Below are 16,526 nucleotides of genomic sequence, written 5' to 3'. Positions count from 1 at the left end.
TCAAGAAGAGCAGTCAAGAAGTGCTTCAGGAGGAGCATGGAAAACACGTGTGACAGCCATAAGATTATCTTGCTGTGAAGCAACATTAGACACTGTTTCCAGCAGAACAGAAAAGACCTCTTTTGAAGGACTGAAAGCAACTTGTTGAGCAGGAGCAGCAGAAACAGGTTTGGCAACCACTTGCTCACTAAAGTAAACTGGAGAAAGTTGTGCATGGTGTTCAATAAAATCCGGTTCATCAGGAAATAATGTTAATGCAAGAGGAGAACAAGCTGTGCCAACAGGAACAGCTAGAGTCTGATCTACATCCATACAAACAGCTTGTTCATTAGGAACTAGTTGTGCAAGAGCAGAGGATAGTTCAAGAACTGGACCAGCGATTGTTTGTTCAGAAGGAACAGACGAAACAGGAGTTGAGCTAGGTTCACACAAGAAATCTACAACATGTTCGTTGCTGTCCTCTAAAGGAGCATTGTTTTCTACAGCTGGAGAAAATGGAACCACTGTGGTACAACCGAAAGTAGCAGCACATTCTTCAGAGTCAGAACCGGAGTCTGAATCTTCCTCAAAAATGTCCTCAACATCATGAAAACCGTACTCCTCTGCATTAGTTCGGAGCCAGTCCATCACATCCTTCTCCTCCTTTGGTGGTCTCTCAGACTTTTCAACAGTCAAAGACTCTATGACTCCGAAGGACTGTCCGATGCCCAGGGCAAAGCGCAACTCCTCTGCAGCGTTCCACTGGGACACATAAAAGCTATCCATTGTGTGTCTGCTGTGCTTCATGTAGAGTGTAGCAAACCGCTCGCGATCTTCTTTGCTGTTGTTGGCAAAGTAAGTGGCTATCGAACCGCGAATGCAAGTGGGAGTAAGACGCTTCATGGGAATGTTTACTTGGCTTTTTCTGAAGCAGGACGTCAGGCTAGAGGTGATAGCAGAGGAACCCATCTGGTAAACAGGCACTCTAGTTGCACCTAGTGTCACACCTTCGTCTTTGTTGGCTCTCACCGAAGGAAAAAGGGGCCTGTAGCAGTCGCTCAACTCCAAAACAGTCTTGGTGTCTGCAGCCATGTAGTGAGAGTCGTTGACAAGAAGGTCTCTGTATCTCAGCAAATAAATATCGATCAACACTTTCAAGTCGTTCGGCACTAGAATGTTTTTGGCTCCGTACTTGTATGCTGTTTTGTAGCGCTCTTGCACAATGCAATATCCACACTCACTCTTCTCAGCAGCCATGTAGTCTCTAATGTTTAAAAGAGCAATGTTAGATTTTCTTAAACTGTTAATTACAGTGACAGAGAGCAGAAGATGGTTTCGTAGAGACACAGCATTGTCTCTAGTCAGCGGAAGAGACGCCTTTCTAATCGATTCCACTAAGTCTCTTACGTATGCAGACTTGCCATATTCGGTCAGCAAACTGACATTGATGATGTTGATGCTTTTTCTTCTTTTCACAAGGCTCCTCCTCAAAGAACGAAAGGGCCTCAGCACTTTTCGCAACTCATCCACCTTGCAGCGCAAACGTCGGATGGCCTCATGAGAAAGTCCGAAATAGACGTTTCTGGCTTCACTGAAACGAAACAGGAGACAAAGGGAGACGAGGCGGTTGTACAACGTGTGACAAGACATGGCTTTTGTTTGGTCAAGTTCACTCAGCTTGGAATTGAGCTGAATTTTCTTAAAGTGCAAGGAGAAGTATCTATCCTCCAAAACATTGGAATTGGTGAGGGCGTTTGGGTGCAGCGTCAACGTGCTGTCACAACAAGTCAATATTTCCACAACTGCATTTTTGTAGATCTTTGCTTGTGACCAAGTGTTGTTGTTGGCTACCACAAGCCACTTTTCAAAGTCTCTGAAGAGCTCATCTGCTGACTGGTAATAAAAGTGAAAAGCATCTTTGTCCAGCTGAAACAAGAGTCTCTTTTCTTCGGTCAAGACATAGGAGCTGGAAACCAAGTGCTCTAAGGAATCGAAATCAGAGTCAAGGACGGATTCGGTGTTCAGCTCTTTGTTTTCTACAGAGGTGCATTGGTTTGCAGAAGGAGCCTCGGACGAACCAGCAACTGGTGAGGGCAAGCTTAAAAGAGGATCAGAGGAAAGAACCGGAGAAGAAAAAGAGGAGGAAGGCCCAGGAGCAGAGGATGCAGAGCCTGATGCAGACGCTTGTTCAGCTACTGGCTTAATACCAAAGAAGGCAGGTCGAATAAATTGAGGGACATAGAGCTTCTCGTTGTCGTATCGCTTTGCCTCTGCAATCTTTTGTTTGATCATCTTGGAATCGTAGAAATGAGTCTCTTTCAAGTGTATGTCCAGTCGGTCGTAATACTTCCAACATTGCAAACAGGGGTAAGGTTTTGGACAGCCGGACTTGCGTTCGAGACGAGCATGCTGAAACTTCCTGACCATTGCAGAGTAAAAGATGGAAGCTTCATCCAAAGTCCAAGAATGATCTTTTTTAGTCAAGTGTCTTTTAATGCTTGTGGACGAATGTTTGCACAAAGGCATCGGACAGCTAACAGCGTACCTCTTCTTGGTACCATAGAAAGGTACAACCCTGTTTACGGAGCCACACGCTGCAACTAATGCGGCCCTGACTTTGTTTTTGAGCTTTAAGTCTCTCTGTTCTTGTGACTGCTTTCTTTTCTTTTTTTTTGCTTTAGAGTTTGGAGAAGAAGCAACAACAGAGTTGTTTTCTTGTGAAGAAGACATGTTCAGGTGTTTGTTTGCAACGGTTTTTGCTAAAAAAAGGAAACCAGTCAGTGAGAGTTTTTTTCTTCTGCCTGCATCCAATCCTGGAATGTTTACAACTGCAGGGAAGAGCTGTGTTTTTTCGAATCCTCTGCAAAAGAGAAAAAAAGAAAGAAAAGAGAGCAACAAGAAGAAACAAAGTTTCCACTAGCAAATGAAAAAGAATGAGAGCAACTAGCATTACATGCATGGTGGCAGCAGTGATTGCTATTATGAGAAGGAGAATGAGAAAAAAAAAAAGAAAAAGAAAAGAAACAAATAAATAAAGAGATGGAGTTTGAGAGGATCTCGCAACCATATGACTCAAAGAAAGAAACTGTGTTGAAAAAAGGCAAGAGAGGGCAAATAGAACTTGCTAACAAGGACAAATGACAGACATAACTACAACAGTAACAACTCTCATTGCAAGCATAATAACAACAGCATCAGCATCACTGACTCAGAGAGTGTTGACATAACAAAAAAGAAAACAAAAGTACAAGCCAAGTGGGGGAACATTAACAAACACTCATTGCAACTATAACAACAACAACAACAGCAACAGCATCACTGACTCAGAGGGTATTGATAAAAAAAAACAAGCAAAACAAAAACAAACAAAAAAACAAATAAAAAAACAAAACAAGCAAATTGGGTGAACAGTAACAACTCTCATTGCAAGCATAATAACAACAACAGCATCAGCATCAGCATCACTGACTCAGAGAGTGTTGACAAAATAAAATAGACAATAAGCAAGCAAAGTGGGTGAACAGTAACAACTCTCACTGCAAGCATAATAACAACAACAGCATCAGCATCAGCATCACTGACTCAGAGAGTGTTGATAAAATAAAACAGATTATAAACAAACAAAGTGGGTGAACAGTAACAGCTCTCATTGAAAGCATAATAACAACAACAGCATCAGCAACAGCATCACTAACTCAGAGGATATATAAAAAAACAAACAAACAAACAAACAAAACAAAAACAAAAAAAAACAAGCAAAGTGGCTGAACAGTAACAGCTATCATTGCAAGTAAAATAACAACAACAGCATCAGCAACATCATCACAGAGACATGAGAGTGGTGATAAAATAAAACAGATTAAAAAACAAGCAAAGTGGCTAAACAGTAACAACTATAAATACAAGTAAAATGACAAAAGCAGCAACAGCATCACTAACTCGCAGGGTGTTGATAAAAAAAAAAAGCAACAAACAAACAAAGCAAGCAAAGTGGGTGAACATTAACACTCATTGCAACTATAATAACACCAACAGCAACAGCATCAGTGACTCAAAGGGTGTTGATAAACAAAAACAAAGGCACAAACAAAACAAGCAGAGTGGGGGAACATTAACAACACTTATTGCAAGCATAATAACAACAACAGCATCAGCATCTCTGACTCAGAGAGTGTTGATAAAATAAAATAGATTATAAACATGCCAAGTTTGTGAACATTAACAAACACTCATTGCAACTATAACAACGACTACAGCAACAGCATCACTTACTCAGAGAGTGTTGAGAAAAAAAACAACAAAAAAAACAAAAACAAAACAAAACAGAAAACAGAAGTACAAGCCAAGTGGGGGAACATTAACAAACACTCATTGCAACTAAAACAACAACAACAGCAACAGCATCACTTGCTCAGAGGATATTGATAAAAAAAACAAACAAACAAACAAACAAAACAAGCAAAGTGGCTGAACAGTAACAGCTATCATTGCAAGTAAAATAACAACAACAGCATCAGCAACATCATCACTGACTCAGAGAGTGGTGATAAAATAAAACAGATTAAAAAACAAGCAAAGTGGCTGAACAGTAACAACTATAAATACAAGTAAAATGACAAAAGCAGCAACAGCATCACTAACTCGCAGGGTGTTGATAAAAAAAAAAGCAACAAACAAACAAAGCAAGCAAAGTGGGTGAACATTAACACTCATTGCAACTATAATAACACCAACAGCAACAGCATCAGTGACTCAAAGGGTGTTGATAAACAAAAACAAAGGCACAAACAAAACAAGCAGAGTGGGTGAACATTAACAACACTTATTGCAAGCATAATAACAACAACAGCATCAGCATCACTGACTCAGAGAGTGTTGATAAAATAAAATAGATTATAAACATGCCAAGTTTGTGAACATTAACAAACACTCATTGCAACTATAACAACAACAACAGCAACAGCATCACTTGCTCAGAGGATATTGATAAAAAAAACAAACAAACAAACAAACAAAACAAGCAAAGTGGCTGAACAGTAACAGCTATCATTGCAAGTAAAATAACAACAACAGCATCAGCAACATCATCACTGACTCAGAGTGTGGTGATAAAATAAAACAGATTAAAAAACAAGCAAAGTGGCTGAACAGTAACAACTATAAATACAAGTAAAATGACAAAAGCAGCAACAGCATCACTAACTCGCAGGGTGTTGATAAAAAAAAAAGCAACAAACAAATAAAGCAAGCAAAGTGGGTGAACATTAACACTCATTGCAACTATAATAACACCAACAGCAACAGCATCAGTGACTCAAAGGGTGTTGATAAAGAAAAACAAAAGCACAAACAAAACAAGCAAAGTGGGTGAACATTAACAACACTTATTGCAAGCACAATAACAACAACAGCATCAGCATCACTGACTCAGAGAGTGTTGATAAAACAAAATAGATTATAAACAAGCCAAGTTGGTGAACATTAACAAACACTCATTGCAACTGTAATAAGAACAACAGCAACAGCATCACTGACACAAAGGGTGTTGATAAACAAAAACAAAAACACAAGCAAAGTGGGTGAACATTAACAACACTCATTGCAACTATAACAACAACAACAGCAACAGCATCACTGGCTCAAAGGGTGTTGATAAAATAAAGAAACAAAAACAAAACAAGCAAAGTGGGGTGAACAGTAACAACTCCCATTGCAAGCATAATAACGACAACAGCAACAGCAACACCATCACTGACTCAGAGAGTGTTGATAAAATAAAATAGATTATAAACAAGCCAAGTGGGGGAACATTAACAAACACTCATTGCAACTGTAACAACAACAACAGCAACAGCATCACTTACTCAGAGAGTGTTTATAAATAAAACAAAAAACAAAAACAAGAAACAAAAATACAAGCCAAGTGGGTGATTACTAACAGCGCTAACAGCAGCAACAACAGTGTCTTTAGAAACAACAAACAAGTACAACAGCAACAACTGCTTTTACAGAGTATAACAATAACAACAACATGGCACTAACAACAACAAAAGGGTTGGAATAAAAACCTGTAGGCAAAAGGAGAGCTGCATTCAGACAAGATCGATTACAAAGAGGCTCTTCTTTAGGACAGAGGAGAAACTGCTTTTGAGGGACAGAGGGACTTTTGTTGTTGTTGTTGTTGTTGTGCAGAAACCAACAAACTTTTATTGAACCGAATATAACCGAATATAACCGAAAGTCTTGTTTGCTTCTGTTTTGTGCCATCAAGAAGGGAAAACAAAACATCACAAAACAAACGAAGCAAACGAAACAAACAAACAAACGAACGAAACAAACAAAAAAACGATTAAATAAATAAACAAACAAACGAAACAAACAAACAAACAAAAACAAATAGGAAAAACAGAAAACGCAGTACCGAAACCTCGCCATTTTTATCCTTCCTCGAGCTTTCTTTGGGCGCCAAAGACCGAGAAAGTTGAGCAAACGTGACGTTGAGGGGGGGGGGGGGGGTACTTAAGGCCAGCAGACCGACCAATGGCAAGCTTAGGAGAGACCCACGTGAATGTTACATTTTCTTTCTATGTACGCTGAATCCGCTCAAAGTCTGGAATTTCCAGCATTCACGTGTCATCACTCCAGCCACCAGATTGGCCCACACTTTGCACACTTTCAAGACTAGAACTTCACTTAATCACAAATTGAGCCAAAAAAAAACTAAGTCTCGCATGGCGACAACTTTTCCAAAAGCAAACAAAGGCAAACAAAGGCAAACGAAGGCAAACGAAGAAAAAACAAAAACAAGTAAACAAAAACAAAACCGAAAAGGGAGAGAGAGAGCAAGTCGACTCATTTCTTTCGACTGCCTTAAACGAGAAGTCTAAAACGTTTAAAAGTTGAAAACTAAGTTTTTTAAATGAACTGCACCGAAAAAACTTTACGACAGTTTAGCTGGTTAAAAACGCAGAGGAAAATATTTTATAAAATTTAAGCGTTCTAAAGATGTCCATTTTTGTTTTTGTTTTTTTTTATTTTGGTTTGTTTCTGGTTTGCTTCTTTTTTTTTTTTTAAATTCTAGCGATCGAGCATATTTGAACGGTTTCATCAGCCTGTTGGCGCACGTGCTCGAGAGCTAGAACTTTGATTGCTTTTGTTGTTGAGAATTGAGAATGTCCGAGCAGGTTTTTTTATCGATTTCATCGCTTGTGGCGAGGCAAAAATCAAAACGCTTTTTGGACGAAAGAAAGGAGATTAAAAGGAAAAAAGAGAAGAAAAAAAAAACAAAAAAATAGGTTATGTGTCATAAACATTTATTTTCTCACGCGATGACGTCTAGTTTTGTTAGAGTAATTAAAATATGGTATCAAGTTTGTAATTTCTATCTTATTTTTAGTTACGGATAATTGCCAATTATGTCACGTTTAGTATACACAACGCTGTTTTCTTAATAGCAATATGATACAAACAAGTTATAAAAAAAAAAAGCGTTCGCTCGATCTTCCTTAGTCAGTTGAACAAAAAGAAATTTTCACAACATATGATTGATTTGGTTGTCCTAGCAAGCTGTTTTAGCAAACGACTAGAGGTTGCAACTGTTGTTCATTGAAAACGAAAAATCTAGCGTCAGCAAGAAATTTTTGAATACATAATGTACACAAAAGTGGCACTAACAAATGAAAATGTAAAAAAAAATGTTTACCTTGATGCCAGACTCGCAGAGATGTTGTCGCTCGTTGCTATCGACTGCGAACAGCTTTGTTGTTTTTCGAAGTGCCTCTTCACTCTACTTATAGCCGAAGTTTTGGCTTCGAAAAAAAATACGAACGTCGTTAAGCTCAACGAGCTGCTTTAATTGTTGTTCGTGCGAAAACGAAATGCTTAAACGGATAAAAGTGTTGGCGTAATTACACTTTTCGACCGCGATGCAGTTTGTCAACAACTCTAGCGTACTTTTTTGGCTCGTGGAGCAAAAAAGCCTCATGATAATAGCAAAGGCTTAAAATGTCTTAACATGTCAGCAAAGGCTTAATATGCTTAATAAACTGTGGGTTAAGTTTTTGCGGTGCAGCTCATTAACAACTTAATTTGCAACTTGCTGGCACAAGCAAACGTTTATGACTTCTCGTTTAAGACAGTTGAGCGAAATCAGTCGACTCACTCATTCTCCCTTTTCTGTTTTGTTTTTGTTTTGTTTTTTTGTTTTTGTTTTTGTTTGTTTTTTTTTTCTTTGTTTGTCTTTTGTTTAAAATGTAAAAAACTCGAAAGGAAAGTTGTTGCTTTGTTTGCTTATTGAAAGTTTTCGCCAGTTGCAAGACTTAGTTTTGTTTTTGTTTACTTATTAAAATATCGAGGAAAATATTTGAGGACATCGCATTCTAAAGGTGCCTTTTTAATAAAACATCTAACGATTTAGCTTTTAACGTTATGCTCAAAAGAATGCCCGTTTCGGTTTCTTTTTTCTTTTTTTTTTTTTTTTTTTCCTTTGTTTCAATTGGGCAGAGTGCTCATTTGAGCAGCCCGCCCATGATCCAAAATTAGGACTTTTCTACGAGATACTTTTCATGGACTGTTGTAATTTCAGCAGACCAACACAGTGACTAGTTGGTAGTGTGTGTTAGTTCCGCTTTCATTCACGGTTGAGCGGACCTGTTCGATTACTCGAACATTGGTCACGTCTGGAACGTGAGAATGCTAGAGTGCGTTTTACTAACAATTTTATCGCTTGTGGCCAGGAAAGCAAAACTTTCCGTTTTTGTCTTTTGCATTCTAAAGGTGCCTTCTTAATAAAACCTCTAACGATTTAGCTTTTAACGTTATGCTTAAAAGAATGCCCGTTTCGATTTCATTTTTTTTTTCTGTTTGTTTTTGTTTTTGTTTTTTTTTTCAATTCGGCATTTTAAGGGTGCCTTTATAACAAGATCTAACGATATAGCGTTTAATGTTGTGCTCAAAAAAAAAAAAAGTGCCTTTTATATCTCTCAATGGTCTCCAACGATAAAACTGCCGACCAATCGCAACGATTAAACAGCCGACCAATGGCAGCTCAATAGTCTCCAAACATGAAACTGCCGACCAATGGCAGCTCAGTGGTTTGAGAAGTGAGATCATTCGATTTCGTTTTATTATCTCCAGTTTGAACTAGTGCTTGGCTTTTATAAAAATTGTCAAATTTTGCCAAGCAAATCTTATACGAAACGCTACTTTGATGTCAAACCTTCGTTACTCCCTATTCCCTTCTAGCGGAGGGCCGGCTAAAAGCTAGAAAAAAGAGAGAAGGAAACTTTTTTCTTTTTTTCTTTATCTTTTTTTTTTTTTTTTTTTAAGAGGGGTAGGGGTGGGGGGGGGGGGGGGGAAGGAGTAAGAGAATTACGGGGTTAGGATTGGAGGGGGATGAGGTTACGGTTTGGAAGCCTGGGGACAATGAAAAATTGCGTTCGTATAGTGTCCACGAGGGGCGTCCTTCGGTTGTAACGTGCCGCTAGGTGCACGCGTCTAGTAGTTTCGTTGCATCGACCTAGAGGAGTTCTCCGAAAGGTCTTGCGCTTTGGGCTCGGGCAAACGGCCTGCATCCATTGTAAACACGGTCTCTGCCGTTAGAAAATCGTTAACCAGGCTTTTGTGAGCTTTAACAACCATCCCTTTGAGTTTAAAACGAACGTTTCCCCAAAAGCCATTCGAGATGGAGGTACTCACGGAGGTTTGTTACGGTAACAACCCTGTGGTTTGCCATCTTCTTTCTTTCCGCAGCGTCGCAAACGGATCGGCCGGTCTCTTAGGTGACGAAAAAACGTCTGATCTCTCGACTGGAATGCTTAACGTACTAAGATTAGAAGAGTTAGTACTAAGAGTCGCATCTGGCCGCCGTAATTTTCTTCGATGATGTACTTGAAAATTTCGTGACGTCGTTTTCAAAGCTCTAGGGTCGATTTTAACCTTCGACCTTAAAGTCGATTTTAGCCTTCGGTGTGGCTCTGTACAACTTTTGCGGTGAAAAAGCTTGCGCGGAGTCTACAGTTGTATTTAGCCGACAGACGCTGGCAACGCAGAAACAGAATGACTCTTGGGCGGCGCAAACCGAGCGTTCAGCAAATTTCTAGCATTTTACGTCAAAGCGGACAATCTGCACGACAAATAAAGCTAACTTTCTCGTTGCAACAGTTAGTCACTGGACGTTGGACGAGTGTGTACAGCTGTTTTGCGTCGAAAGCCGACCGGTGGTCGGATGCGACTCTTCTTTTCATTCGAAAATCAGAACCTGGCCATCAGTCGTGTATCACCATCGAATGCTTAATGTAGTGATTTCTCGAAACGACAAAAGCTTGTAAAACAAACAGCTTCGCTGTACTGTTGCCTAGTATGTTAACGGATGGCCAGGAACAACCTTGGTCTGTAAAGAATGAGTTCGTTTTTCCATTCGAGGCACTAATTACTGCAGTTTTAAAAGTCACCTAAAGTATAAGCTCATCTCTCCATTCAAGAAAAACAAGCATCAGAGTTTCGGAAAGTTTGCATGCACGACACCACCATCGATGATACTTAAACAAACAGAAAATGAATTGCAAAACAGAACCACTGAATTGCAAAACATAACAACGGACAGCTTGTAAAAAGCATGGTGATGAGCTTCTTCAATCCAATCAAGGAACCAAGCATCACAGTTTCGGCAATGGTGCATGTGCAAATCAGCAAACTGTGATACTTAATCAAACAACTTCACTGTTTTGCTTAGTTTAAGAACGGATGGCTAAGAACAACCTCGTTATGAGTATGAAGTCATCTCTTCATTCAAGGAATTAATAATCAGAGTTTTAGAAGTCTCTTACGTGCGATACTACTATCAACGGTACTTAATCAAACAGCCTCTCAGAATGGCCTAGTTTGAGAACGGAAGGCTAGGAACAACCTTAGTAGTGGGTCATCAGTTCAACTTTTCATTCAAGGAATTAAGCATCTAAAATCTGAAAAATAAAAAGAAGAGCTCTTTGTTAGAAGTTCTTATTTTTATTTTTCCTCAACTTCTATTTCTTTTCTTTTTTTCTTTTTTTTTTTTAATGATAGTTTTTCTTTTTTTTTTATCTATTTTGTTCGTTTAAATTAATACAACAGGCGTTTTAGGTCGTTTCTGTAACATTATTTAACACTTTAAATTGTAATAAATATTTGAACTGAAGAAAATCCTTTTCGTAACGTTAAAATGTCATAAGAACATTTCATCTTTACCAAATACGCTTGTAAAAATAGTTTCACTTTTAAAGTTTGTTGTATATGTCTTTTAATTTAGTGAATCGCAATTTGGATTCTCTTAGGCGCACATCTACTTTAGTTGCTTTTTCTTAAAGAAAGGTCACCAGAGTTATCTTACACAGCTCCTGCAGCATAATCTTTAACAAAATACTCTTTTGAAAAGTTTTACATTGAAATAAACAAAAGCCATTTGCGTAAATAGAGATAAATTAGAGAATAAAAAGTGCATAACGCCTCGCTACTTTGATGAAGAAGAAACGGATGACTAGATGCAACTTTTTAATTTCGCGTGCTATCTCTTTCGATTAAGGTACTTTTTGAATATTTTTTCAAAGAAATGTTAGCGTAGTTTTCCTTTTTTAAATTTAAATCATGTTTAAAGGTAGTTTTTGAATGTTTTTTCAAGAAATGTTAGCGTAGTTTTCATCTATTAAATCTAAATCATGTTTAAAGGTAGTTTTCGAATATTTTTCAAAGAAAAGTTAGCGTAGGTTTCCTCTTTTAGATCTAGCTTATGTTTAAGGTAGTTTTTGAGTATTTTTTCAAAGAAAAGTTAGCGTAGTTTTCCTCTTTTAGATCTAGCTTATGTTTAAGGTAGTTTTTGAGTATTTTTTCAAAGAAAAGTTAGCATAGTTTTCCTCTTTTGGATATAGCTTATGTTTAAGGTAGTTTTTAAATATTTTTTTAAAGAAAAGTTAGCGTAGTTTTCCTCCTTTAGATCTAGCTTTATAATTCAGGTAGTTTTTGAATATTTTTTCAAATAAAAATTAGCAAAGTTTAGCTATTTAGCATGACATCACAAAATACTAAACTCAAAAAGGCAAGATAAAGTATAAGATAAACGTAAAATAAGATATAGATGAAACAAATGTTAGGCTGCATAAAATCTAAAACTGCATTGCCTATCATAAACACAAACGTCTAGTAAGAGCTTTTAAAGTTCGTTCTTTTCGTCTTTTAATTTGGTGAATCGCGATTTGAATTTTCTAAGCGCACATGCCTCTCAGTTGCTTTTTTCTTAAGGAAAGGTCACCAGAGTTTTTTTACGCAGCTCCTGCAGCATAATCTTTAACAAAATACTCTTTTGTATATCATTACACAGAAATAAACAAAAACCATTTGCGTAAACAGAGATAAATTAGAACTCAAAAGTGCATAAAAAGCCTCGCTACTTTGCTATAGAAGAAGTGGATGACTAGATACAACTTTGTAAATTCGTGTACTACCTCGATGGATTAAGGTATTTTTCGAAAGTTTTTTTAAAGCAAAAATAGCGCAGTCTTCCTCTTTTAAATCTACCTTATGTCTAAGGCAGTTTTTGAATAGATTTTCAAAGAAAGGTTAGCGTAGTTTTCCACTTTTAAGTTTAGCTTATGTAGCTTGACAAAACAACACACAAAAAGACAAGATAAAATATCAGATAAACGTAAAATAAAATATAAATGAAACTAAAGTTAGGCTGCATAAAAAACAAACAACTTAATAATCTACTAGACATGTTTAAGTTGAATTAAGTAAAGTCCTTTGCGCAAATTTGGGTAAATAAGAGATTAAAAGTCCATAAAAAGCCTCGATACTTTGCTGAAGAAGAAGATGACTATATGCAACTTTTTAAAATCGTGAGCTATCTATATCGATTTAGGTCCTTTTTGAGTACTTTTTCAATGAGAAGTTAGCGCAGTTTTCCTCTTTTAAGATTGGATCATGAAGCTTGACATAACAAAACACAAAACTAACAAAGGCAAGACAAAATATAAGGTAAACGCAATATAAAATATAGATGAAATTAAAGTTAGGCTGCATAAAATAAACGGGTAACAATACTCTTCTATGTATATTTACATTGAGTTAAATAAAATCCTTTGCGCAAATATAGGTATGTTAGAGAGTAAAAGTGCATAAAAAGCCTCGCTACATTGCTGTAGAAGAAGTGGATGACTAGATACAAACTTTTAAATTTGTGTGCTGTCTCTATCGAATAAGGTAGTTTTCGAAAGTTTTTTCAAAGCAAAAATAGCGCAGTGTTCCTCTTTTAAATTTAGATTATCTCAAAGGTAGATTTTGAATAGTTTTTCAAAGAAGGTTAGCGTAGCTTTCCTCTTTTAAGTTTAGCTTATGTAGCTTGACATCACAAAACACAAAGCTCAAAAAGACAAAATAAAATATAAGATAAACGTGAAATAAAATACAGATGAAGCTAAAGTTAGACTGCATAAAAAACCAACAACATAATAATCTACTAGGTATGTTTACATTAAATTAAATAAAATCCTATGCGCAAATATAGGTATGTTAGAGAGAAAAAGCCTCGCTACTTTGTTAAAGGTAGTTTTTGAATAGTTTTCAAAGAAAGGTTAGCGTAGTTTTCCTCTTTAAAGTTTAGTTTATGTAGCTTGATATCACAAAACACAAAACTCAAAAAAGAAAAGTAAGATAAAAGTTAATCGTAAAATAAAATATAGGTGAAATAATTGTTAGGCTGCATAAAAGAAAAAAAAAATCATAGCATAATAATCTTCTATATATGCTTGGATTGAATTAAATGAATTCCTTTGCGTAAATATAAGCAAACTAGTGAGAAAAAGTGCATAAAAAGCATCGCTACTTTGCTGCAGAAGAAGTGGATGACTATATGCAACTTTTAAAATTGTGTGCTATCTCTATCGATTAAGGTGGTTTTCGAAAGTTTTTTCAAAGCAAAAATAGCGTAGTTTTCCTCTTTTAAATCTAGCTTTTGTCTAGGGTAGTTTATGAATAGATTTTCAAAGAAAGGTTAGCGTAGCATTCCTCTTTTAAGTTTAGCTTAAAATTCTTGGCATCACAAAACACAAACTCAAAAAGATAAGATAAAATATAAGATAAACCTAAAACATAATATAAATGAAACTAAAGATAAGCTGCATAAAAAACTAACAACATAATAATCTACTAGGCATGTTTAAATTGAATTATATAAAATCCTTTGCGCAAATATAGGTATGTTAGTAAAAAAGCATTAAAAGCCTCGCAACTTTGTTAAAGGTAGATTTTGAATAGTTTTTCAAAGAAAGGTTAGCGTAGTTTTCCTCTTTTATGTTTAGATTATGTAGCTTGACATCACAAAACACAAAGCTCAAAAAGACAAAATAAAATATAAGATAAACGTAAAATATAGATGAAACAAAGTTTACACTGCATAATAAACAAACAACATAATTATCTACTAGGCATGTTTAAGTTGAACTAAATAAATTCCTTTGCGCAAATATGGGAAAGTTAGACAGTAAAAATCCATAAAAAGCCTCGATACTTTGCTGAAGAAGATGACTATATGCAACTTTTTAAAATCGTGAGCTATCTATATCGATTTAGGTCCTTTTTGAGTACTTTTTCAATGGAAAGTTAGCGCAGTTTTCCTCTTTTAAGATTAGATTATGAAGCTTGACATAATAAAACACAAAACTAACAAAGGCAAGATAAAATATAAGGTAGTTTTCGAATGTTTTTTCAAAGCAAAATTAGCGTAGTGTTCCTCTTTTAAATCTAGATTATCTCAAAGGTAGATTTTGAATAGTTTTTCAAAGAAAAGTTAGCGTAGCTTTCCTCTTTTAACATTAGCTTATGTAGCTTGACATCACAGAACACAAAAACATAAAATAAAATATAAGACAAATAGATGTAGCTAAAGTTAGGCTGCATAAAAAACCAACAACATAAAATATCTACTAGGCATGTTTAAATTGAATTAAATAAAACCCTTTGCGCAAAAATAGAGAGTAAAATGCATAATGTTAGAGAGTAAAAGTGCATAGAAAGCCTCGCTACTTTGCTGTAGAAGAAGTGGATGACTAGATACACTTTTTTAAACTTGTGTGCTATCTCTATCGAATAAGGTAGTTTTCGAGAGTTTTTTCAAAGCAAAATTAGCGTAGTGTTCCTCTTTTAAATCTAGATTATCTCAAAAATAGATTTCGAATAGTTTTTCAAAGAAAGGTTAGCGTAGCTTTCCTCTTTTAACATTAGCTTATGTAGCTTGACATCACAGAACACAAAAAGATAAAATAAAATATAAGACAAACGTAAAATGAAAAATAGATGTAGCTTAAGTTAGACTGCATAAAAAACCAACAACATAATAATCTAACAGGTATGTTTAAGTTGAATTAAATAAAACCCTCTGCGCAAATATAGGTATGCTAGAGAGTAAAAAGGCATAAAAAGCCTCGCTACTTTGTTAAAGGTAGTTTTTGAATAGTTTTTCAAAGACAGGTTAGCGTAAATTTCCTCTTTAAAGTTTAGCTTATGTAGCTTGACATCACAAAATATAAAACTCAAAAAGACAAGATAAAATATAAGATAAACGCAAAATAAAATATAGATGAAACTAAAGTTAGGCTGCATAAAAAACCAACAACATAATAATCTACTAGGCATGTTTAAATTGAAATAAATAAAATCGTTTGCGCAAAAATAGCTATGTTAGAGAGTAAAAGTGCATAGAAAGCCTCGCTACTTTGGTGTAAAAGAAGTGGATCACTAGATACAACATTTAAAATCGTGTGCTATCTCTATCGATTAAGGTGGTTTTCGAAAGTTTTTTCAAAGCAAAAATAGCGTAGTCTTCCTCTTTTAAATCTAGATTATGTCTAAGGTAGTTTTTGAACAGTTTTTCAAAGAAAGGTTAGCGTAGCTTTCCTCTTTTAACATTAGCTTATGTAGCTTGACATCACAAAACACAAAACTCAAAAAGACAAAATAAAATATAAGATAAACGTAAAATAAAATGTAGATGAAGCTAAAGTTAGGCTGCATGAAATAAACGGGTAACAATATTTTTCTATGTATGTTTACATTGAGTTATATAAAATCCTCTGCGCAAATATAGGTATGTTAGAGAGTAAAAGTGCATAAAAAGCCTCGCTACTTTGTTAAAGGTTGTTTTTGAATAGTTTTTCAAAAAAAGGTTAGCGTAGTTTTCCTCTTTTAACATTAGCTTATGTAGCTTGACATCACAAAGCACAAAACTCAAAAAGACAAAATAAAATATAAGATAAACGTAAAATAAAATACAGATGAAGCTAAAGTTAGGCTGCATAAAATAAACGGGTAACAATATTTTTCTATGTATGTTTACATTGAGTTAAATAAAATCCTCTGCGCAAATATAGGTATGTTAGAGAGTAAAAGTGCATAAAAAGCCTCGCTACTTTGTTAAAGGTAGTTTTTGAATAGTTTTTCAAAAAAAAGGTCTTTAAAGTTTAGCTTATGTAGCTTGACATCACAAAACACAAAACTCAAAAAGACAAGATAAAATATAAGAT

At 35.8% G+C, this 16,526-nt stretch overlaps 1 protein-coding gene across 1 annotated transcript; it reads right to left on the bottom strand.

Annotated features, from left to right (window-relative positions):
- Positions 1-6,472, bottom strand: LOC149892615 (uncharacterized). Its single transcript, XM_090078144.1, has 2 exons — positions 6,401-6,472; positions 1-2,738 (listed from the first exon to the last, which is right to left on the bottom strand). Exon 2 carries the CDS (start codon positions 2,707-2,709, stop codon positions 1-3), a length of 2,709 nt encoding a protein of 902 aa, XP_089934270.1. The 5' UTR covers positions 2,710-2,738; positions 6,401-6,472.
- Between the last annotated feature and the right edge of the window lie 10,054 nt (positions 6,473-16,526).

The sequence above is a fragment of the Hydra viridissima genome, unplaced genomic scaffold (genome assembly GCF_058129835.1).
Source record: "Hydra viridissima isolate aposymbiotic clone 2 unplaced genomic scaffold, HvirCarnegie_v1 scaffold_2, whole genome shotgun sequence".
Lineage (NCBI taxonomy): Eukaryota > Metazoa > Cnidaria > Hydrozoa > Anthoathecata > Hydridae > Hydra > Hydra viridissima.
Note: the sequence above shows the minus strand (reverse complement) of the source record. Positions and strands in the feature narration are given on the sequence as shown.

Excerpts from the sequence above, each read along its gene's own strand:
- LOC149892615 (XM_090078144.1), bottom strand. The coding sequence starts at position 2,709 with ATGTCTTCTTCACAAGAAAACAACTCTGTTGTTGCTTCTTCTCCAAAC.